This window comes from Phyllopteryx taeniolatus, chromosome 10, assembly GCF_024500385.1.
Source record: "Phyllopteryx taeniolatus isolate TA_2022b chromosome 10, UOR_Ptae_1.2, whole genome shotgun sequence".
Classification (NCBI taxonomy): domain Eukaryota; kingdom Metazoa; phylum Chordata; class Actinopteri; order Syngnathiformes; family Syngnathidae; genus Phyllopteryx; species Phyllopteryx taeniolatus.
Genome location: NC_084511.1, coordinates 18,268,478 through 18,293,286, shown reverse-complemented (window position 1 = coordinate 18,293,286; position 24,809 = coordinate 18,268,478). Strand labels below are relative to the sequence as shown.

The window sequence follows — 24,809 nt, the reverse complement described above, 5'->3', positions numbered from 1 at the left end:
TGGATGAAATGGGAAGTCACAAAAGCAAACCAAATTAACTAGTATGTCTCTAATTTCCATAATATCGTTGCAAACAAGATGTCATCAGTAATGGCGAGCGCAGGATAAAATTTATTGTTTTAAGTTTTACATCCCAAATATTATTCAGCTATACAATTCCGATTGCCCAAGACAAATTAAACTAACAGAGTGAAGCATGACACTTACTTTGAGTTAAACATGTTTTATTTCATGGAAATACAACATAATTTCAAATCCTATGCAGGACCATTGTTGTACATTTTATAATCTTTTCCCCATTTGCAGTACTTCAAAACATGGTCACTTGTACAGTTACATAAACAAACCCTCATTTCACAAATGGAGCCATTAATGACAATAAATTACATTTCCATGCTAAGGTTTCCCAATGATGCATTTGTGCCTTTGTTTTTACTAGATTAACCTGTAAATGAACAACAGATCAAAGTTGAATAAATATAATAAAAGTCGTCAAAAGAAAATTTCTTGATTAAAAATGATGCAGAAAAACATCACGGTAGGGGTGACTTCTAAATAAGTCATTTGTTATCCTTGTGAAAAAATAGGGGGTAATTTAGCATATCTTGATAACACTGCTAAAGCAAAAGTCAAACAATAATTAATACTGACTATATTCAAGAAATGCTAATTTAATTATATGTGACTTATTGTATCATGTTTTTTTTGTTATTTTTTTTCCTACTGGACCAGCATCATTCACACACACTCCAAACAGGTTAATCTAGTACAACACTGTCATCATACACCCAGAGGTATTAACACACCTACAGGAGTTGTTTTAAACTCTGGAAAAAGCAACACATCTTCACCCATAACTTTGTTTTCTTTCTAAATTAGGATTACCCTCACTGTATTCATGAACGGCATATAAAAATCTTCCCAACAGGCAAAATAAAGAAAAAGAAATGAGGTTTCCAGTCAGTAGCAGACAAGGATACCAATGATGTTAAAAATATTCATAGTAAAACAAGAACAATTACGACACCCAACACTTCACATAGTTCAACGGTGAAATTTACATTGAAATTTGCATCGAATAAAAATGTGTTAAGAAAATCTGATGGGTTTGTAGGAGGTGAGATAATTAAAAGCAAGTCAAACCAGCCAGGTAACATCACTGCCTAAAAATAAGCAGATGAGTAAACAAAACAAAACAAAACAAAAATACTGAAGAAATCCTTAATCCATGATAGACAGAAGACCTATCATAGACACACCACATAATTACACAAATGAGAAGAAAAGCTATTATGGGAAGTGGATGTGAGCCCATACTATGTATAGTAGTGACAGTGATTTTGTTGCTGAGATCTTTTTTAACTTATACAATTAGACTTTATTTAATCAGGAAGGAATCATGTTTAACTTAATGTGGGACTCACAGTCTTTGAAGACCTGGACCCAGATATGACTATTTTGGTATATGTGTAAGTAATCCAATCTACCATGCAGTTGAAGGAACAAAAGAGGGTATGTATGAGTCTGATTGCAAGTCATGTGTATATTAAAACAAACAAAAAAGGATGTGAATATTTACTTCCACCTCTGGTCTCTTCGACTTCACTATTGTAAGCATTCGCACACATTTCAGGGAGAGTAACAGTTTGAGATGATTTGTCTTTAAATTTCTTTAGCCAGTGTGAGAATGAATTACAGTAACTCACAACTGTAGAAGACCAAAAATTGGCAAGAAATAGAATCATATCCGCGGGGAAGTTGTGTGTTTCAGTATGTGTTGTATGTGTATACACGTTTTCAACAAGTGGTAGCCAGGGATTGGTGTATAGGAGGCTGGAAACAGCGAACATGCTCCACAGTGGAACTGTCTGTCTCCACTGCCTTCATGTACTTGTTTAGGATAGCAAATATTTCATTGTTAAGGATCTGGTACTTCCTGATGCGGTCTGCCATCTTCTTTAGTGGCTGCGAAAAAGACAATAAGGAACATGTGAATTGCAGTTATTCAACAACAGGATAACATTTCAATACTGAAAATGTGCTTGGTACCTAATAGCTGGTATAATACAGTATACCCACCACATTTTTGATGATCTCATCCTTGCCATCTTGTCTTTGAACTTTGAGCAGGTGGTAGCAGAAGTCAAAGAGATCGAAACGACGCTGCTGGCCCAACAGAACAATAACGGCACAGCCGGCCCAGTTCAGACCATCCCCAAAGCACTGCCTAAAGGTCAAAGCACACAGGTTATGCTACACTTCTTATTTATTGTGATTAACTGTAACTGTGAGTAAAGAATAACAAAATAACAAAATATAATTCAATTAGTCAATGGAAAACCCTATTAATGGGCTAGCTAACATTAGCATCAGATCACGGGAGGGATTAACCTTCATATAATGAATGTTTACAAACAAACGGTCGTCGTAACACATACAGACAGACAATATAACAATACTGACGGGCAGATATTCTTCCTAATCTGTGAAAAACAAGTTTAATGAAGTTTTATTGCGACTTCCTTCTTTTGCTCTTTTTTTATCTTACTGTAATACGCAGCTGTTAAAAATGTTTTTCCTGTTTCAGTTAATTAGAATTACCAACGTTATGTCTATTTGCTAAATGCCAGAATATTGAGAGAAGGATTTTTTTAAAGCAAATATATACAGTATATATAATAGACAATACACATACATATTTGTGTTTATTGTTTTTATTACTATTTTTTACTATTATTAATATTTGTTATGCCCTGCGATTGGCTGGCAACCAGTTCAGGGTGTACCCTGCCTCCTGCCCGATGACAGCTGGGATAGGCTCCAGCACGCCTGCGACCCTAGTCAGGAGAAGCGGCTCAGAAAATGGATGGATGGATGGATAATATTTGTTATTCATTTATGTTCTGTTTTTTCCTATGAAGTTATATTTAAAGTTGAGTATTGGTAGTTAAATACTAAGTTTCGAAATCAATGAATAATCGTGTTTATTCATCGTGATTTCAATATCAATCAAAATAATCATGATCAGTACTTTTTCCATAATTGCCCTCCCCTAACACAAGTCTGGTGTTACTCACTCTGCTGTGAACTCATGAGTGCCTACTGGAATGCAATACACAAACTGCATTGCACTCCAGAGGCGGTGGAACTCCATGCACTCATCCACATGCATGACACCATTGGTGGGAGGAGGCCCACGCCACACCCCGTCCTGCAGAAAGCTACGGATGCGCGTCAGGATGACCTCAAACATGGAAAGGCCGCAGCACAGACGCTCTTTGGTCAGTAAATCTCCCTCACGTGCAATGGCAATTTGCTATCAGAATGACAAAACAATAAAATGTTCATACAATAAACTTGAAATATATAAAATAGTATTAGGATGATAGGTGAAAACATACCTGAGGGGTTCCCAGCCTCTCAATAAGAGGAACAAGGTGGAGAGGTGCATACTTTGCTTCCAGCCTTTTCATCCTCACCTCCAGACGCTCTCCCTCTACACATCACATAAACAACATTTTTCAATGTGTCCTATTTATCAAAACTCAAAATGATCACCATTCAATTTGAATGATTTTAACCAAATATACCTTTGATATATACTCTTGGCAGAATGTTTTGGAAGGGGGCAGCATGAAGAAGGTCACACACTTCCTCCTGTGACTAATATTAAAAAAGAATACAAGATAACATAATTTGAATGCACTGTGTTGTTTAAAGAAATCCTTTAAGAGCATGCAGATAGCCATGAAGTGATGTTAATTTGGAATTCAAACGTCATACTTCCCTTTAATTTCATAGTATGTGTATGCGGTGTGAATTAGGTGTCTCCAACTAAGAATATAATTTCCCTTCCATGTGTATTTTTTGGCAGTAATAACAATAAGAACATTTGTAATTTCTAAAGCCAAAGTTAAGGCTGTCTCTCACTAACACTCTTGAGTAGACAGTGAAAATGAAAGAATATGGAACTGGTTGTTCCTTTGCAGCTAAAACAGCATCTGCTCTTGTTTGATGAGAAGGCCTAGCACACAATCTGTGTTTTAGTTCATCCCAAGGGTGTTAGATGAGGTTGAGGTCAGCCCTCTTAGGTTTTTCCATTACAGATGGTGGTATGGAACTTGCTTTGTGCACTAGGACATAGTCATCCTGGAGCAGGAAAAGGTCTTCCCAAAACTGTTCCCAAAAAGTTGGAATTGTCAAAACCGTCTTTAAAAGAACTGAACTGGTTGTTCCTTTGCAGCTAAAACAGCTTCCACTCTTGTTTGACAAGAAGGCCTAGCACACAATATGTGTTCTAGTTTATCGCAAGGGTGTTTGATGAGGTTGAGGTCAAGCTCTCTCAAGTTCTTTCATTACAAATGGTGTTATGGAACAGGAAAAGGTCTTCCCTAAACTGTCCCCAAAAAGTTTGAATTGTGAAAACTGTCTTTATACGATTAATAATTGAGATTCAGGAAATCTAAGGGTCGTGAAGAATTGTATTGTATTTATTTGTATTTTAAGATCATATCAACCGCTATTGTTGTTTAAATAGGTGATTGCGTTTTGTAAAGGTGTATAGTATTAAATGAATCAGGATGATGAATAATTTCCTTGAGGGTGCATTAATGACAGGAAGAGGCATGCAATAATAAAAGCATGCATCTATGTATGTTGAAACTAATATATGCACAGACATCCCATATGTAACAAGGTTAGTACTTGAATGACAGCGGAGATGTGGTATACAAACAGGAAACATGCACCCAGAATCAGAATAAACACATGGAAGCGCATAACTACAATAGCAACCCTCCAAAAATGTGGTACAATTTCCTCTATGGATGACAAGCACATTAGGATCCTTCAACAATAGCTTGTCATTATTTTATTAATTGTCTTTCTTTAGATCTCATTTAAATATTAATGTCACACCATTTTTTCTAGGGCTGATGGGATATACAACTGTGTCATGCAAACACAGAAATGATAAGAGAAGAGAGAAACAGCACGCCAAACCAAAATGAGAGAAACAAAGAAAGAAATCATCTCAGTGTTATTTTGATAGCAATGAACAAAACCTATGTCCTTACCACCTGTGGTTGATGCCAGCGTGTAATGAAAAATAGAATCATAGTTTCAAGATTAAACTCACTCTGGCACTCAGATTGGGGGCCTGAAAGACTGTCTGTGATGGCTGATTTAGAGGAAATCAACATCTTAAATCGGACAGAAAACTTCAGGCTCCCAGATGAACCACACAATACATTTGCAGTCCAGGCTGTGGGATCTTATTATACCAGCTCAAGTTGTCATGTCAGCAGCAGAGTTGTGGTCTTACCAGAGCTTGCTCGATGAGCAGACAGAATAGGATGGCGTTCCCCACCTCCCTTAAACTCTGGAAGACATCTGTCTTGAGCTCAGCGTACTCAATAATATCCTTGAGCTGATGGTGGAAGAACTCCAAGATTCCTGCAATAAAATGAGTACGGGAATCTTGCCATACTCTCTATATATGATAAACATTACAAAATCAAAACATTAAAGATTGTTTCCACCCGAACTTTAAAACAAATTGGTTGTTCGGTATGGTAAAATACGCCCGTACTACTAATAATGCAAGAGTACTGGGATGAATCAAAACGATGTCACAGAGTTTGTTAACCTACATTGTGCCCAAGCACCAGGCCCTCAATGAAGAGAATCAGGGGATTATTAAATGATGATAGTAAGATTTCAAGATAGTAAATCGGGTCAGAATTTGTGGAATAGAACATTGGTAATCTAAGGATTACTAACCATATAGGCATATCCCCCAGCTGCCAAAAGTCTAATCTGAATTTTCAGGTCTAGTCAGTATGCAAGAAGGCCATTCAGAATAAAATGCAAATAAGCGCGTATGGCCTCCTGCATCAGTAAATGTTTCTTGTTAGGGATGACTTTGTTAATATCAAAGCAATAATCAAAGTGAAGTATAGAGATATCAGAGGCCTGGTTTACTAAAGGTCTGCACGTGCAAAAACATGCACAAACTTGATTCCACATGTGAACATACAGAATGTGAAAGCTGATCTACAAACAGGTCCCAACCAGGAACGTGCCTGCTCAATGGGCAAAATTGCCATTGCAGTTCACCTGGGAGGAGTACATGCAAATAGATTTATCAAACCTGAGGCGAATTCCAGTGGCTGATTTTGCATCTTTAAATAACATTTCTGAAAGGCAGGCGCAAACAGCACCGCTGTGCGTAATGAGGTGCGGGTGACGGGGAGAACAGATCTTTCCCACTATTAAAATTGTTTTAAATGGCAGAAACAAAAATTATCGCGAGATATTGTGGATTCAGCAATACAAAATTGGAGCTTCTATGTGCTCTCAGGGGTCTCAAAGTCATTTCGGTTCAGGGGCCACATTCACCCTAATTTGAAATCAAGTGGGCCGGACCAGGATATTTGTGGCCTAGTAAGCAATAAATAACAACTATTCCAGATTTCCCCCATTGTTTTGGTGCAATTAATTTCAAGTTGATTATGGAAATATTCACATTATTGATTATTATCTCTGCGATTGGCTGGCAACCATTTCAGGGTGTACCCCGGAGTTAGCTGGGATAGGCTCCAGCACGCCTGCGACCCGAGTGAGGATAACCGGTGTAGAAAATGGATGGATGGATAGATGGATGGATGATTATTGTCTTTTTTGCAAATCATATGCAAAATCTGTAATTTCATGACAAATTCAACTTACAGATCACAGTAGCGCTATATAACTTTCATTTAAAAACCTGTTAAGATCTACAAATCATTTTAAAATCATCCACATCTATCTGGAAATCTTGGCAACCTCAACTGACACACCATACAAACTAAAGTGGGAAGTCTTCAAAAAGAGTGTGTGGCAGTGCATGAAGAAAACACAAAAGGATTCCACCAAACCAACCGGTTTTGAACTGAAGATGTTTAAATAAAAGTTAAAATACATTATTTCTACAGTAGGTATTCATTTTCACAGAAATAAATGTAGCGTCAGTGCAACCTCAAGCAGACAAAATTAGCAACAACAGTCACTTTTATGGAAAGATTGCAGTAAAAGATTTACACTTTGCAAAAATCATCCCCACGGGCCTGATTGGACCCCCTGACAGGCCAGTTCTGACCCACGGGCCATACATTTGACACCACTGATCTAAGGGCTGACTTGAAGCCAGTCACAACAATCAGTCATGCCAAAACACTCATCCATCCATTTTCTGTACCGCTTATCCTCACTACGGTTGCGGGCATGCTGGAGCCTATCCCAGCTATCTTTGGGTAAGAGGCGTGGTACACCCTGAATTGGTTGCTAGGCAATTGCAGGGCATATATAAACAAACAATCATTAGCACTTACATACACACCCACGGGCAACTTAGAGTCTTCAATCAACCTACCACGCATGTTTTTGGGATGTGGGAGGAAACCGGAGTACCCGGAGAAAACCCACGCAGGCGCGGGGAGAACATGCATACCCCACACAGGTGAGGCCGGGATTTGAACCCCGGTCCTCAGAACTGTGAGGCAGATGTGCTAACCAGTCATCCACCATGCCACCCATAACACTCATGACAAAAATAATACAGCAATATAGTGCCCACTGTTTGGGATCTAGGTCAATCAGGCAATTGATGTATAAAGTGGGATCAAAGGTCATATTGTGATGACGATGTCACTTAGTGGCATTTTATAGGTAATCCTGGAATTTAGGCAACTTGAGAACACAGATTCTTAAGTTTTGCAGTTGCCTGTTTTTTGTCATGGAATAGAAACTGCACTTCTTTCTGCAAAGTACATAATTTTTCTCTGGTCATTTTCATGATAGTCATTATGCTTATAGTATCTTGAGTTGCGGCACGGTGGACGACTGGTTAGAGCGTCTGCTTCACAGATCTGAGGAGCGGGTTTCAATCCCCGGCCCCGCCTGTGTGGAGTTTGCATGTTCTCCCCGTGCCTGCCTGACTCCGGTTTCTTCCCACATCCCAAAAACATGTATGGTAGGTTAATTGACAACTCTAAATTGCCCGTAGGTGTGAATGTGAGTGCGAATGGTTGTTTGTTTGTATGTGCCCTGCGATTGGCTATAAACCAGTTCAGGGTGTACCCCGCCTCCTGATAGCTGGGAAAGGCTCCAGCACGCCCGCAACCCTAGTGAGGAGAAGCGGCTCAGAAAATGGATGGATGGGTTTCTTCAGTTTTACATTAGCATTTGCTTGGTAAAATAAATGTGTGTAGGTCATCAATATTTATAATGCTCTTTTAATACTGAGCACCCAGATGCATTCCTATGTCACAATTTCAGTTCTATGGTTGTCATCACACTCTACCTCTTTGCCCTCACTCGTAACCTTCTTTGGTGATATGACACCCCCCGCAAAAAAACAAAAAACAAAAAAAAGAGAGAGAAACACACTTGTGGAGTTGATCCTGCATATTCGCACACTGAGATGTGTTATCATATACTGAAGTCTAATGGATGATGATAGTTCGACTTTTTCAAAATTTACATTTGACTTTGAAGCAAAAATGTTCTGATTATTGTCATTGAACACCAAATTGTACCAATTTCAGGACTTTCAACTTTGGAGGTTCTACTGTATTATTTGATTAACGTATTATATACAAAGAATGTAATAAAAACGTATTCTTCTTTAACTTGATAGACTGAAAATTGGACCCTACAGATAAATAAGTTACGTTCACAGAGAGGACAAACACTCACCTGGGGAGCCATACTCATGGCGAGGTAGGCGGCAAATTTTGGGCATGACTTCGATGAGTGTTTTTACATACTGCAGAATGGTGCCTTGTAACTGAGAGGACACAAAGATGAACCACACAGTCATGTTGAGATTCCCTACAAAGGTGGAGGGGACATGTTAAGGAAGGAAAATGATGATGAATACCAAGCTCTTGACAATCTTAAGCAGCTCCTCCATCACAACAGCAATGCCTTGGTAACCAAGGAGACGACATATGGTCTTGAAGTGAGGCGGGCCAACAAAGTTCCTGTAGGAGCTGTATATGTGAGAGTAGGCAATGTTCAGAGGCTAGGAGGAAAAAAAAGACAGAAATAATCAGTGTCAGTCAGCAATTACATACAGTCCATTCCAACCTACCAAGTTGAACAAGCTTTTTGAAAATTAAATTTAATGAGTGTAAGTCTGTGGCACACCTTGGACCCATACAGGTAGTAAGGCTGCACATTGGCTGGCTTGTCTCTCTGGGGTTCTTGGGTGAAGGGAATGGCTGTGCGTACAAATCTGAAAATAAAACATGTTTAAAACAGTAATACTATTCACCATTAAGAAAAGGTGTGTCTGCAAGCACAGACAGACCGATTTGTGGATCCGTTGTAGCAATAATTAGGGAGGAAATCGAAATTGAGCTCCCAAAAGACATGAAGCGTAATTCGGCCGTAGGGAGCCGAGACATTGTGATTGGCCTCACGGAACATGGCATCAAAGCTGTCCAAGGTCATGTGCTTGGACAGAAGCCGGTGGGTGAGTCTATTGATCTCCAGAAGCCACTCCAACTCCTGACAAGGTGTGATATATAGTGTTGCGTTTAGAATCTGAATTAAAACAAGAGATGTTTTACTGGGCCACGGTATGTGATCTTTACCACGATGGAGGTCAGATCCTCGCTTTCAAAGCGGCTGATGGCATGGTCCAGAGATTTATACATGGCAGCAGAGATCCTCTGGGTGATAAGACGGTTCAGGTCAATGGAGCGACCCAAAAGCTGTTGGACGCAGAAGGAACTGAGTGAATACAGAAATAAGTGAACTGCACAGTTATATATACTAGGGTTGTTTTCAGTACCTGCACATGTCTCTGTTTAAGCAACGTCTCATAGCGGTTTGAAGGAGGGTATGGTATAATCACCCCATAGTTTTTACACTCTGCACGGAAGCGTTTATCTAGCAGAACACTGGAAAAATGTCAACCACTTTAATAGGTGCATGATTTTGTGTCAAAAACATCAAACTTATAAAGACCAATTCAAACCTCCTACCTTCCAGCCATTGCTTTATAATAGGCAAATATCTGATCAGCCAACTTGTACACAAACTGATCAAAGCAAAGATTTACCTGGCAACAATGAGCAAACACATTTGTTTCAAGAAACTGACATAAAATAAAGGTATTTGAATTTAAGCAACCATTAGACATTACCTCTGCCTCAATTTCATCATAAAGGAACTGCTTCTTGAACTTCGTAAGAGCATAGTAGCCACTGTCATTGTACAAATCCAGTGGATAAAGCACATACCTAGGGAAATGAGAAAAGCACGAAATACAAACCATTTTCCTCAAAACCAAAATTGACTTGTAATGGAACACAGGCTCACTCCATCATTGAGGGTTCCTTGGTCTCCAGAATGTGGTCGGTGAGGATCCATGGCATAGACATCTCAATAGGGAACTGGATTCTGCGACCCATGGTCAGCTCAAGGAAGAACTCTCTAAACCAGAGCTGGGACAGGTCACAACACTGCTGGAGGGCCTCTGGGCATTGAAAGGACATAAAGGTGTTTTTTTTTTTTTTCAAATAAATACACAATCCATATACTCTAGTTGTGTTTTATACCATAGTTCTCATAGTATGTAATCTTATGTAAAATACATCAGATTTGTAGCCATACACTTGATAGATTAAAGTACTGGGACACAAAGCCATTACACCAATAGAAATTTTAAAATTAAAGAAAATATGGCGTGTTGAGATATTGAGGCGAACCTGTGGGAATTGTTTTCTATTGATACAGAAGAACATTTGCAAGGTCAGAAGTCGCTGATGAGACGAGAGGCCTTGGCTCTCAATCTCAGATCGAGTGCATCCTAAAGTTGTTTAATATGGTTGAGGTCATCAAAATCATCCAAACAAGCCTTTATGGAGATTGCTTTGTGCACCCGGGCACAGTCATGATGGAAAATAAAAGGACCTTTCTCAAACTGATCACACAGTTGGAAACATAGAAGTGTTTGCTCTGGTAAAATGAATAATTGAGATTCAGGGGGAACTGGGAAGCCTTATCAGTCCCTGATTGCCTGATCAATTGATTAAGGACAAGGACCAACTGCTTTGGTCAATGAGGTTATTTACTATCTGTGCTGAGAGGTTCTCCTCACCGCTGAAATTGAGCAAGTGTGTGAAGAAGAAGGATTGTTTGTGGAAGTCTTCTATGGCCACTACAATGGGTCCATCCAGACTGCTGCGTAGAGTCTTTTTAGAGCCACTCTTGTCTGCAATTAATGACTCCAGCATAGTGCGCACCATGTACAGCTGCAGGGGAATACAAAGAGGGACCACGAAGAAGAAAGAAACCACACAGAACAGACTAGACAGTTTAATGAGATTGAATATAAGAGCTACTCTATAGCAAATACTCTATGGACACGATTATACAGTGCAGCTCTATACTATTGGTACAAGTCCAAGAGTTATAGTACTATAAAGAAAATCAAAACTATTACCCCTTAGAGGAAGAATTTGTGTTGGATCTGATCTGATTGTACAGATGTAGTGGCCAATAGGTGTACAGTACTTGGAATAAAATGTACTTTGAGAGCATTTACGTACCAAAGTATTTTTACTAATTGCACATTTATGTAATCATGTTGTCCCTTTTGATGTTAATAAACTCAATGAAACTTACCTGTGTGCTAGAAGGTCCAACAGCTCTCCGGGGCACCTTGATATCAAAACCACCTTTAGGGTCCTTCTCTCCCCTCAGACATGGGTCATTTGGAGGTTCTCTCGCGCCCTCCCAGTCACAAACCGTCTTTCGAATGGCTTGGAGAACACTGAAGAAAATGAAAATGGGATGACAGAGCCACGCAAAACAACATTACATTACATACGTGAGTTGTACTTTTGATCACATGATCTATGTGTACCTAATGAGGACGTTCTTCTTCTTGCGCACCGCCTGGCGGAGAGGCTCCCTGAGGGTCATCTGGGCAAAGTCCTGCAGTGCTGCGTAGATAGTATTTCTAATAGCCTGATTAAACACTGACTCCATTCGCCCCATCAAGACCTGATAGGCACAAAACATTAGAATGAGTACTCAATTCTGAGCATCACAGTTGTATTAGAAATAACATTTTAAACAGATATCAACAAAAGACCAAAGGTGCTTTACTTGTCAGAATCTGAGATTATCCATATGTACCGTAAGCTATACAAAATTCCAAAAAGACCACAGAAAACCCTGAGAGGTCTTTTGTACCTGAAGACCTTTAATCATGGCAATCACTTCCACCAGAGCAAATTTCTCCTCACTGGTGTAATTATAACGTGTGGCTCGTTCATACTCCTCTGCTGTGCCTGGACAATCCTTATTACAAAATTTATCTGTGGGATGGACCAGCTTCCATGAGTACTGAAAGAGCCAGAAAGGTTTAATTAATTCTATGGTGCCTTTCAGAATACACATACACTCATCAGCCAATTACAACACATCAGGTAAACCTACATAATATAATGAGCTAGAGTACAAGTCGTTTATCAAGAATACGACTTTACAAAGATAACAATTCTCAGTTTTAATGGATATGTTTTAATTAATGTGCTTAAAATTATGCTTGTAGTTTTCAGTTGTGTAGAACTGCACTGCATCAAACTGATATCCAGGCCACATATTTTCATGGGTTAACTGGAGCCTATCCCAACTGACTTTGGGCAGCAGGCAGGGTACAACCTGGACTGGACGCTAGTCAGTTGCAGGGTTTATACTGTACCTGCTTATACAAACAACCATTTACACTCACATTCACACCCATTTTCAATTTAGTTCCCAAATGCATCTAACATGTATGTTTTTGGAATGTTAGAGTAAACTGGAGTACCAGAAGAAAAGCCACGCAAGCAAACAAACATGCAAATTCCACACAGAAAGGTATAAACCAAGATTTGAACCGCTCTGAATCCTTTTAACTGTGATTCAAACTCACTACACATGATGCCCATAAATGAAATGTATGTATTCCATTTAATCACACGGGAGGGATAAAAAACCTTCTTGTGTGATTAAATAAGGGAACAAAATATGCTACAAGAAGTCCATATCTTTTATTTGAGCATTATCATCTTTGTAAAGGTAAGCTTTCTTATACAGCTCATGTATTCAATCACATTTTGCAGGTTGTACCTACTCTATTGTGACCTGTAAGTGTACTCACAAAGTTTCCTTGCCCATTTAAAAAGTAGTACTCACAACTTCCATGACATGCGTACTCCACTTGGACAACAACTGCAGACCCCTCAGTGAAAGGTCAAAAAGCTCTCTGTATTCGTCATCTGATTTCTGGCTGTCCAGGCCCGAGCCTGTCACCACTTCGCTGTTGCTATAGCGCGCCAGCTCTGAGATGAATCGAATGTGGTCCTCTCTGATCTGCACCATCTGCTCACACAGGTTGTACTGTGGTGAAATGCTGCTCTGGGTGCACGTCCACCTGTGTACACAGAGGAGAGGAAGGAGGGTTCATGTGGTTCAAGAAGGATGGGAAGCTGTTAATCTGCAGGCGCGTATTGATGGGTTCTTACTTGGACTTGTTTTCCTCGTAGTGAGCACTTGTCTCAATGTAGCGAGACAACTCTATCTGCATGTCTCCAAACAGTGGCACCACTTGAAGCTTAAAAGCACAGGAAAGAAAGTCCTCCGATTTACTTGATTTTTGGAAAAGGATATATTGAAAAGGTCAAAGCCTTACTTTGAAAAACTTGTCAATCTTGCTAAGGTTGATCCTCTTTTTGGCATCTAGTTTGTAGATGTTACTCACATTCCCATCCATCAGGTACAGACCAAACCCCATCACCTGACACATTGACATACATGTTTTTTTAATGTAGAAAAGGACAAGCTAAAGCACATGACTACAGTGGGTAAGAAAATGTTAAATGTGTGTACCTTGAGAAGCATGTGTTTTTCACTTGGAGTCAAATACATCTTGTTCTCATAATAATCTACACAAATGTTGACAATATCTGCCAAAAGTTCCTCATAACCTGGAATCACTTCCAGCTGTTGGTGCAGGCACTACAAAAACACAGGAGTCAAAGTTTGTAAATGGTCACTTAGAGTTAGATGTGAAGCTATTTCTTATAATAATAATAATAATAACAATAGTAATAATAATGTAGGTTTTTCACACGTACAGTACAAGTTAAACAATTTGGAGGCGATTATCAAATGGTAGATGAACTAAACAAATTAACAGGTGACAATAATCAAACCTGAGTGATCCTGTTGTGGTTGGCTAAGAACATTGAAAGATTCTGAGACTCCTGGATGGACTGAGGGTCAGCCATCTTCCTCAGGAATTGAGCAGCCCTGGAGACAAAGACAGCCCGACACATTAACTATTTTTTCCTTTTGGATAAGCAAATGCATTAATGAGAAAGATTAAATGGAGTAATGAGAACGTTTGCATTTATGCACGGCACAGTACCTTTTGTAAGCAGAATGATCGTTTTTTACACTACACTTCATGTTTTTCAGTTCGTCCAATACAGCAAACATGTTGATAAATTTGCCCAAAGTGAGCAAATAGGCCTCCGAAACAAAATCTTTCCTTCTCTCAGCATGACAGAGACGCTTCACTTCACTGCAGAAACGTTCTATAGCTTTCCGCTATTGACAAAAAAGAAATTAAAACTCATAATACATAATTATTTGTTTGTATAAAAAGCAATAAATACACTTAAAAATATACAAAGACCTTATGGATTTTATGTCCTTACACCTGCTCAAATTATCACTTTAAAATATATCTTACTTGGAAGTACATAAACTTCATGAGCTTGGTGACTTCAGGCTCCAACACCTCCACTGTTTTCTCATAGATCTCAACTCTGTTGGGTTGCTCATTGCATTTCACCTAACAAACACATGAGGGCACCATTACATGTCTTGCCATTATTCTTCTAATGTAAATTAGGGGTCCATTCAGGACTAGGAATAAATGAAAGAATGCTGATGTTTGCATTGGTTCAATCAAATCTAAGTATGCCTTATATATTCTATTTCTTTGTTTTGATGTTTTCTTTGGTTTCTTGAGGTCTCTCTAAGTTTGCTTTCCCACCCATGGAAAGAGGAACTTGTGGGTTGAACATGACAATAAAACAGACACCAGACTTTATTTTACACTACTGTGAATACAAAGTAGAGCCCAAGTCCACCAATCAACATTTATTTCTATGTCTGAATGTTACCTGCGGAATAGCTCTAGAGCAACTTCTCCATGTGTAAAGCATCACAGCGTACTCATGTCCTTCCTCCAGCATTTCATTCTGCACAAAAGGAAAAAGTAATGATGCTTTAATTCAACAAAGTGAAGAGTGTGCTAAAAGTGGCAGTCAGTATAAACTCCACTATCATAATACTGATAAAATAAATATGTAAACTTCAATATATATTGATTACAGTATCAAGTATGCTTACTTTGTAGCCTCACTAGATCAACAAAGTACCAGATACAGTATACAATTTAAATAACAGTATGTAACATATTAGATAAAACAACTGCATTATGTTTTCAAATTGGAAGAACATTTGAGGAATTTTTTATTTTTTTTTGCCATTACATTCAATAACAAGGTCAGTTGCATAGACCATTTTGACAATTTATTGCTTAGCATTTTGCTGTGTGCAGGTTCGCATTTAAGCTACAATGTGTTCATGGGATAGCACATTCGTTCCTCGCTGAAGAGTAACATGTTCCATAATGAATGGGCACTTTATTAATATTTCAGCAGGGAAACATTTCCTCCATTCAGAAATAGGTGAGACACATTTCTCCATCCCTGTGGCTCTAGTATCCTCAAATAGACTGGCTTGAACCCAAGTTGTACTTCCTAAAGAAATAGGGTTGAATAAACCACAGCTTCCTCTATTTGTAAGTCAAGTCACACCAATAAGCTCACAACATCATTCATGGAGGAGAAGGTTGAGTGGAACTTTGCCTAGATGAATCACCAGTGTGTGACAATGTGCGCTTGATGATGATATCTAATTGAATATCAATTTGCAGAGGGTGCACATCATCTTTGTCTTTGTCATAATTATCAGATGGAGGAAGAACCAACTAAATGTAAATACTATTTATGATGGAAGGCCAGTGGTATTGAATCATTTGAAAATAGAAACCACGCCTCACCATGCTGGAGTGGACTGTAGCTTGCTCAATATAACGAGCGATCCCTGTCACAAACGCATTCCTGTCTTCAAAGTTGGTGTCAAAATTGGCCTGCAGAATAAGCAAGAGATTGGTGAGCAGAGTAAGATATAGTGACACTAGTTGGACAGGTGACAGTGTGGGTGGGTTTGTACCTGATACATAATGGAGGAGGGAGGGGGTTCAATGCATGGCTGCTGGTCTGGGAGGGGCAGCTCCTCCAGCAAGTCCACATTGGACAGGGCATCCTCAAGGGTCACGTGGGTCGTCATGGTTACAAAGCCTCACTCACACCACACCAAAGTCTGAAAGAAGAAAGAAGCAGCGCATGAAATAAATAGCCATAAAAAAAAGCCCACAGATGAATGATGGCACTGGAGGGACTTAAAGGAGACATATTTTGTCTGCCATGTCTGTGACATGCTTTCGTCAAAATACCGCAAGCAACAGCCAATCAATGCAGAGTACGGCTTTTGTTACCATGACAACCGGAACTGGAGCTAAGGGGTTGAACGAGGCAAGCCACTTCTACTTACGGAAGCAGAGCACAGAGTGCAGAAAGAGCGCCCGTGGACACAATAAAAGCATTTTCACTCATGGAGGCAGTACTCATGCATGAGTTAAAATTAGTTAACATTACTGTGCCCATTTGTGCTTGTACTGCAAGCAGCAGACACACAACAAACACATACCCCCCACCCTCACCCACCCACTTTCTTTCTTTTTCTATCTCAGAGTTCTGACTCCCATTGAAAATAAAGTCACACTTGGAGACCATCACTGCAACAGTGCAAGATCTCCACAGTGACTCCAACATCATGTGATTTCGTTGGACTTATCTAACTGAACCAACATCACCCCAGGGTTCCAGAACAGGCACTCTATGTTATGTTACAGAATTTTATTAAATCTGCTGCCAGATTATGAGCATAACATTCTCTTGAGCCATTCCATCTGTCCTTCATTTGTACAAAACACTATTCAACTGGATTCCCAGCCTGGAACAGCAAGTAAAAGAATGTCACTAACATACGTAAGCAGTCTACATAATGAAGTGTTACTTTGTGTGTTAATTTGAATTTGAATCGTGTGGAGAAAACTATCTGACGTAAATTAATTGATCTGAATGAAGCTTTAAAATAACAAAGAAACAGGTCTAGGCACTATCATTTCCGCTTCTGTACTCCTTTGTCTGTGTTGTATCCCCTGGAGTTGTATCCTCTTGCTTTTCAATAAAGACCTTCAAACCAAGAGCTAATGTCCCCAACTGTCTGAGAAAAAAATACAAGAGGAAATCCAAATTACAAATATGGAAAACAGCGGGACACTGGTCCACTGAAAGTTATGTACGTGTCTATACATTGTATATTGTGTATGTAATACATGTACAGTATACATGAAGTGATATATAATGTACAGTAAGTGTCATTCGTAGTCTTGATCAATGCAAGGCATGTGTGCTCCTTGAGAAAGTGCAGACCTTGCCCTCTCTTTCTCATGACAATATTCAGCACAACAGTGGCAGGCAAAGTTGACAGGGCCAATAATCGGCTTAATATGCAAAGCCAGAAGCGAGAAGATAAGTGTCAAAAAGAAATTAGGCAGAATAAACTATTATGTGTGACTCTTCTCTGACTGTGAGTTTCTACTTGTGCAATGGTAGTCCAAAGCATTGTGACATAGGAATGCTTCTGGGTGCTCAGTACAATAAGATCATTATAAATATTGATGACCTACACACATTTATTTTACCAAGCAAATACTAATGTAAAACTCAAGATACTATAAGCATAATGACTATCATGAAAATAACCAGAAAAACAGCAATTCTTTACTGCGCAGAAAGAAGTGCAGTTTCTATTCCATGACCAAAAACAGACAGTGCATACAGTATAAACAAGGCAAATGTAAAATTTAAGAAGATGTGTTCTCGAATTACCTAAATTCCAGGATTACCTATAAAATGCCACTAAGTGACATCATCATCACAATATGACCTTTGAGCCCACTTTATACATCAATTGCCTGATTGACCTAGATCCCAAACAGTGGGCACGATATTGCTATATTATTTTTGTCATGGGTGTTATGGGCGGCATGGTGGACGACTGGTTAGCACATCTGCCTCACAGTTCTGAGGTTCAAATCCCGGCCCCGCCTGGGTGGAGTTTGCATGTTCTCCCCGTGCCTGCGTGGGGTTTCTCCGGGTACTCCGGTTTCCTCCCACATCCCAAAAACATGCATGGTAGGTTGATTGAAGACTCTAAATTGCCCGTAGGTGTGAATGTGAGTATGAATGGGTGTTTGTTTATATGTGCCCTGCGATTGGCTGGCAACCAGTTCAGGGTGTACACCGCCTCTCGTCCAAAGATAGCTGGGATAAGCTTCAGCACGCCCGCGACCCAGTGAGGATAAGCGGTATGGAAAATGAATGAATGAAGAATTTATATATATATATATATATATATATATATATATAGTCCATTCATATATTTATGTTAATTTGTGTTGGTAGTCAGAATCAACCTTAAAGTGAATTCAGAGATTTAAAAAAAAATACATTAGACATCTTTGAAGATATTTGCTGGAAGAAAACCATGAAGCGGACTAGCCCGGCGCCTCTTCGCAGCGTCAGCTCCATGTAGCCTCCGGTTGCCTTTTAGTTTACGAGCTAGCTGGTGGCTAGAGTTTCTCGTTGGGCCGCAGAATGCCCAGTGATGACTGGGTGGGATATATTCCAGCCACTGAAAGCTTTTAAGTAGGTAAGACCACCGTTTAAGTGTTCCTATTTGGTTACTATAGTCTGCTTCCTGGTAGCATGAACAAAAATGTAGAACTGTAGAACTTCCTTTTTATAATTTTTTTACTAATTTGACAAGTGGATTCTGAGAGGAATTGAACCGCCCCAAAAGACTGGTTTTAAATTACTCCGCTTACAGAAAAATACAGTACAACTTGCTAGAGGATGCTTGACAATGCTGGTGAGCTCAGATCCTATTCACATTTGGGAACATCGCCGTTTACAGCCAGAGTGGGCTGAATAAACTTTCCCACCCTATAGAAGACCGTGCAACAGTTTGTGTAAGCTTGTGTGTGCGTGCATGCGTGTGTCCGTGCATCATCTTTACATAGGGAAGGGCCCTTTCATTTATCTCTAGACCCTTAGTTTCCTAGTTGTATGCCTTTTATTACACCAAAATAACACCATGATAGCTTGCAAGACAATAACTGTATTTGAAAAAAATATATGTTGGATTCAATGTTTATGTTTAGTGATGACCATAGCAAAACAACACCCAGTAGTAGTAATTTAAAACAGTATAAATCAGTAACCCTATAGGCAAATTTAATTGATCAATATTGTGCTGTTATCCTTGTCCTTTTTTTGTTATGGATTAATTTGTATTGTTATTTGCAAGGTATTTCTGTATTATCTGAAGATCGTATATCATTTCTGTAAGAAATGTAAAAAAAAAAAGAAAACTGCAATAGCACTCATCACTGTGATTGTTGGAAAAATTAAAAACTTGACCTCGAGATTATAACTACTTTTATGTTATTCAACTTTCAATTTACAGATTATTTGAAAAAAAATGCACTGGAACAGCGAGGATGTGTTTGTAGCTGCTTTGCAACCCTTAAAAATACCTCCGTCATTTCTTAGCTTGAGCTTTTTAATAGCCGACCACTTAGACGAACAAAAACATACACATGTGACAAAGACTCTTTAACTTCCGCAAACAACCCAGGCTAAACTTGGCTCCTCCCTGACATACAAAGATCTTAATCTCTCAGTCGTGATATATCACTTCAACATACATCCTTGACAAAAATTACAACTTGACTACTAGCGAGGGCTTTAGCGCCATCATCTGGCATATTCAGGCATTAATGAATGAGCACAAAAAAAACACGAATATGTGAGTTTTTCAGCAAATAGGTGAGGAGAAGTTCTTACAATGAAAAAAAAACTGCGAAAAGTGAATTTGTGACAATAGCGAACTGTAAATAGAAGAGGTTACTGTTACTATATAGTACAGTGAAGCCAGAGCGAATAACAGACAATAGGTAAGTGTGCAGAGATTCCCTGTATTACAATTTAGGGCAACTCTCCTCATGACAGAATCATCCTACTAGCATGCATGAGGAAGTGACCCTGTTATCCAAAAACAAAAACAGCAAAAAGAAACAATGAGAAAATAATGAGAAGATAGCATGGACAATGTGATAATAAACGCACAAGACACTTCAACCACAATAATAAACATATTGTCAAATTAATACCTCTCTGACAATATTAATCAAAGCACTATTTTTACCACAAAGGAAGATTTTTTTTAAACTGTTGCAGAGAGCAGTGGCCAGTGTCTGTTATCAGGCATTTGGCAAAGAGGAGACACACAAACTTTTACTCAAAAGTGTGTCAAGCGGAGGTCGCAATACTCAATGGAAGCCCCTGCCGAGGGGTTGCATTTGTTACATTGATTCATCCTCACCAAACACAAGCAATACAGAGCATTTCCAAACACGTTCCAGCAGTGTCTTTGCAGTGTAGAGTATCGGACGTTGGCTTGTATCACCTGACTCCATCAATGACATGTTTTGATTTTAGACGAGCAACAATGGACAACACACGCTCATGCGAAAACAAGCCTAGTAGACAAGTAGAGGAGGGCTAGGGGGGCAAAACAAATCACATTCATTACGGTATGCATGGCAGTAAATACAATCAACACTGACTGTAGAACAGAGAATATGTTTTTTGCCTAAATATTTTTTTATAAGACAATCAATGCGTGGATTCACTCTAGAATTGATGGGGATGATGAAGAATACCATCCATCCATCCATCCATTTTCTGAGCCGCTTCTCCTCACTAGGGTCGCGGGCGTGCTGAAGCCTATCCCAGCTATCATCGGGCAGGAGGCGGGGTACACCCTGAACTGGTTGCCAGCCAATTGCAGGGCACATACAAACAAAAAACCATTCGCACTCACATTCACACCTACGGGCAATTTAGAGTTGTCAATTGACCTACCATGCATGTTTTTGGGATGTGGGAGAAAACCGGAGTGCCCGGAGAAACCCCACGCAGGCACGGGGAGAACATGCAAACTCCACAGAGGTGGGGCCAGGGATTGAACCCCGGTCCTCAGAACTGTGAGGCCGACGCTCTAACCAGTCGGTCACCGTGCCGCCCATGAAGAATACCTACCAATAATAACATGTCCAGTTCGATGTATCAAAAACTATAGACATGCCATATGAAACAGTATGGATTTTTAAATGGAAAATGAGACAGTGTCTGATTTATCATGAGATGCATCTCTGTAAAGTTTATTCTGTCCATTTCATGTGGTGATATTAAGAAATTTAAATATTACATAGACATATCAGATGATGTTCCATCCATCCATCCATTTTCTGAGCCGCTTCTCCTCACTAGGGTCGCGGGCGTGCTGGAGCCTATCCCAGCTATCAACGGGCAGGAGGCGGAGTACACCCTGAACTGGTTGCCAGCCAATCGCAGGGCACATAGAAACAAACAACCATTCGCACACAGTCATGCCTACGGGCAATTTAGAGTCTCCAATTAATGCATGTTTTTGGGATGTGGGAGGAAACCGGAGTGCCCGGAGAAAACGCACACAGGCACGGAGAGAACATGCAAACTCCACACAGGCGGGGTCGGGGATTGAACCCTGGTCCTCAGAACTGTGAGGCTGACGCTCTAACCAGTCGGCCACCGTGCCGCCTCAGATGATGTTGTCTGATCCTAATAGAGTTTATACTACTACAACAACCACAATGAAAATAATAAACAATGTTAAACTATTACCTTACTTAATTTGGTGAAGCATGCGGTCAGCTACAAATTATGACATCACGGCTTAGGGTGCACGAGGCTTTTGGGTGCACGAATTATACATTCGCAAAACAGTCAGCCTGCAACCGTAAAGAACATGCACAGGACATATGCACCCCTGCAAGGCTATCGCGTGAGCTCATTGGAAACTGTGAAGTCGGCGAATACCGTTTGTCATTTGAGCATCAGTCACAGGCCTGCAGGCGTGTCGCCATGAGAGCAGTGCTGCTTCTCCAATATTGACACCTCGCTCACGTCCACGCTGAAACTACCTACTCAAAATAGGGAGTCACATTATCAAAACCTCGTAAATACCACGCGGTCAGTTTTTTTCCTCCATCTAAGAGGGGGGTAAAAAATTCGCCTGGCCTCCATCACTCATCAGTGCACTTGCTAGGCTCTCCTCACCCCACCCATCTCATCTCCGCGGGCGCTACGATGCCGCTGGAGGCTAACGGGAATCCCGTGTGTGGGGATAATCACACAAAACCGGTTCACTCAGACAGGAATCTGTCAGCAACGCCCCGACGACCTTTGATGTAGTTTGTGTAAGCACTAATAAATATCAAGAAAGATGTATTGTGTGAGCAGGAAGTGAGGCGGAAAAGAAGAGCTCTCTCTCTCTCTCGCTTTCTCCAGCCATCATCACTACACAGCTCACATCACCAGCGAGACGACCACGTCCATCTACGAGGCTCCATCCTCCGCCAAGTCAGCCACATACCTGCAAATCTCATGTCCCTCCGACGATACGGAACTGCGACGCCGTTCCGACTTCTTCTCCGCCTGTAGCACGTCTTGAGAGTCGACTGATGCTCTAGTTTTGCCCCAGCGCCTCCCCAGCTCTAATCCACTCCACACAAAGAGCAGAAAATGGCTGCAAGTGCAGTTTCTTAAAGCGACAGTAACACTGGTGAGGACGATCAGTGATTGTCAAACGTGACTTTCTCGGCGGTTCGTGTCAACGAGCATCCGTCTTCTATACCGCTTATCCGCACCATTAGCTCTTTTAATAATGCAATTTCCAAATTCCGTGCGTCGTAATACACGCTACAGAATGTTCCTGTAAAGCCAAGTGCCTTTGATCTTGAATAAAAGTTTATAGAAAACATATAGTATGAAGCACAGATACTCATGTAAAAAAATTACTGATTCAATTTACAGAAATAATTTAGTAGTATTTGTAGAAAAAGGCCAGACTGAGATGTAGAAAAGTAAAAATGAATGTTTACTGTCAATTATACAGTATACAAAACTTAATAACTTGAGGCAATGAAAAAAATAGTTTCTCTCCTTTTACTTGCTTAAATAGTACTGAGACAAATAAAATAAAAATTACATTACGTCGCATTTTAAGAGCTAGCTAGCGTTGGCTCAACTTTTATGCTATCAAATCAACATGTTGGCCTACCCTTTGCTTTGTTGCTGTGAACTAAGTAAAAATGCAAAATTAGCTAATGATAAAAACTGCAAAAGTACACCTTAGTTGTATGTGTTATTTCAGATTCGATGGAGAATTTTCGAACACCAGAAGCTTGACGTTTTGTTTGTTTGTTTGTTTGTTTTTCCACAACACATTTCACAGGAATAATTCTTGTAGCCGTCGTAGGTCTCAGGTCTCCGGAGAGGATAAATAATATATATGTGTGTACTTTTACCAGTATATAGAATGTCTAAATGTGTTGCTGCACCATTTGTGTTAAACAATAATAATAATCAGTTGCTTTAAAGGTTTTATACTCGTTTCCCATTACGTGCTAACATAACATGGGTGAACTACACAACTTGGTGACTTCTGCTTCACAATAGACCCCACATTGAATGATCCCAATGCAAGGTAGCTATGAACACTTGGCCGCTGAGATATCGCCAAAGGCCAATGTGATCAAAGTTCTTTTCCATATTTAAATTGTGAATATGAGCGATCCAATCAGAGCAAAGCTTATTTACATGTTGCATATTAATTAGAAATCTGGTAATCTAAACTGCCAAGCAAAAAAAGACCACAATAGCTTCAAAAAGCACATTCTGGGCATTTTCAACCAAATTATCTTGCAAACTCTATTAAAGGACATTAAAAAAAAATTAAAAACTTAAAATGATGGAAGGAGACCATTAAGATAGAGGTCTAAAGGCTATGTGGTTGCTTTAAATATACAACCTGTAAAAGTCGTCAGAAAAATTTAAATGGCAGTAAAGTACAGATACCTGAAAAATCTACTTCAGTGCAGTAACAAAGTGTTTGGACTTGGTTACTTCCCACCATTTGTTAGTACATTTTGTTTATGAAACATATTTGTTTTCAGTTACATTTTTTACAAACGATACATGGTAATGACGATTCATTACTATAGAGGCCGCACTTGACAAATCATTTAGTAATAATTTCCATATTGTATAATACAGATTTTTTTGATACAGAAGAGCTTTTGTGACATTTGCCTTATACTTACTTGCCTTGGACAATCAAATATGCTTGATATATTACATATCCTACAGAAATATTGGAAGTTTATGCAATCAATCTCAACTCACGGGACACTTTTTTGGGTATGCGTGCATATTTGGTGGCTTATTTAGGTGAGAGTAGCAAAACATTAGAAACAACTCCAGATAAAGGGCAGTCCAAGCCACACTCTTGTGCTGCACTGATAAACATATTGATGGTTAGTTGTGTACTTGACAACATCAATCAAACCTTAGCATTATTATCTTTGTAAATGCAGAATTTGTATACAGTGCTGACAA

The 24,809-nt window shown here is 39.6% G+C and overlaps 1 protein-coding gene across 1 annotated transcript; it reads right to left on the bottom strand.

The window, feature by feature from the left end:
• Positions 1-207: 207 nt before the first annotated feature.
• On the bottom strand, positions 208-22,939 carry cyfip2 (cytoplasmic FMR1 interacting protein 2). Its single transcript, XM_061787992.1, has 30 exons — positions 22,786-22,939; positions 16,351-16,500; positions 16,178-16,267; positions 15,234-15,311; positions 14,798-14,899; positions 14,471-14,652; positions 14,256-14,352; positions 13,930-14,058; positions 13,733-13,837; positions 13,566-13,654; positions 13,237-13,474; positions 12,250-12,402; positions 11,918-12,057; positions 11,677-11,824; positions 11,150-11,303; positions 10,369-10,525; positions 10,193-10,289; positions 10,032-10,108; positions 9,839-9,947; positions 9,639-9,758; positions 9,353-9,552; positions 9,190-9,277; positions 8,921-9,064; positions 8,737-8,827; positions 5,324-5,454; positions 3,591-3,663; positions 3,402-3,496; positions 3,078-3,316; positions 2,080-2,227; positions 208-1,965 (listed from the first exon to the last, which is right to left on the bottom strand). Exons 2-30 carry the CDS (start codon positions 16,465-16,467, stop codon positions 1,798-1,800), a joined length of 3,759 nt encoding a protein of 1,252 aa, XP_061643976.1. The 5' UTR covers positions 16,468-16,500; positions 22,786-22,939; the 3' UTR covers positions 208-1,797.
• Between the last annotated feature and the right edge of the window lie 1,870 nt (positions 22,940-24,809).

Excerpts from the sequence above, each read along its gene's own strand:
- cyfip2 (XM_061787992.1), bottom strand. The coding sequence starts at position 16,467 with ATGACGACCCACGTGACCCTTGAGGATGCCCTGTCCAATGTGGACTTG. Across the intron at positions 12,058-12,249 it reads CCATGATTAAAGGTCTTCAG|GTCTTGATGGGGCGAATGGA; the intron begins GTACAAAAGACC and ends TGTGCCTATCAG. Across the intron at positions 1,966-2,079 it reads ATGAGATCATCAAAAATGTG|CCACTAAAGAAGATGGCAGA; the intron begins GTGGGTATACTG and ends TCTTTTTCGCAG.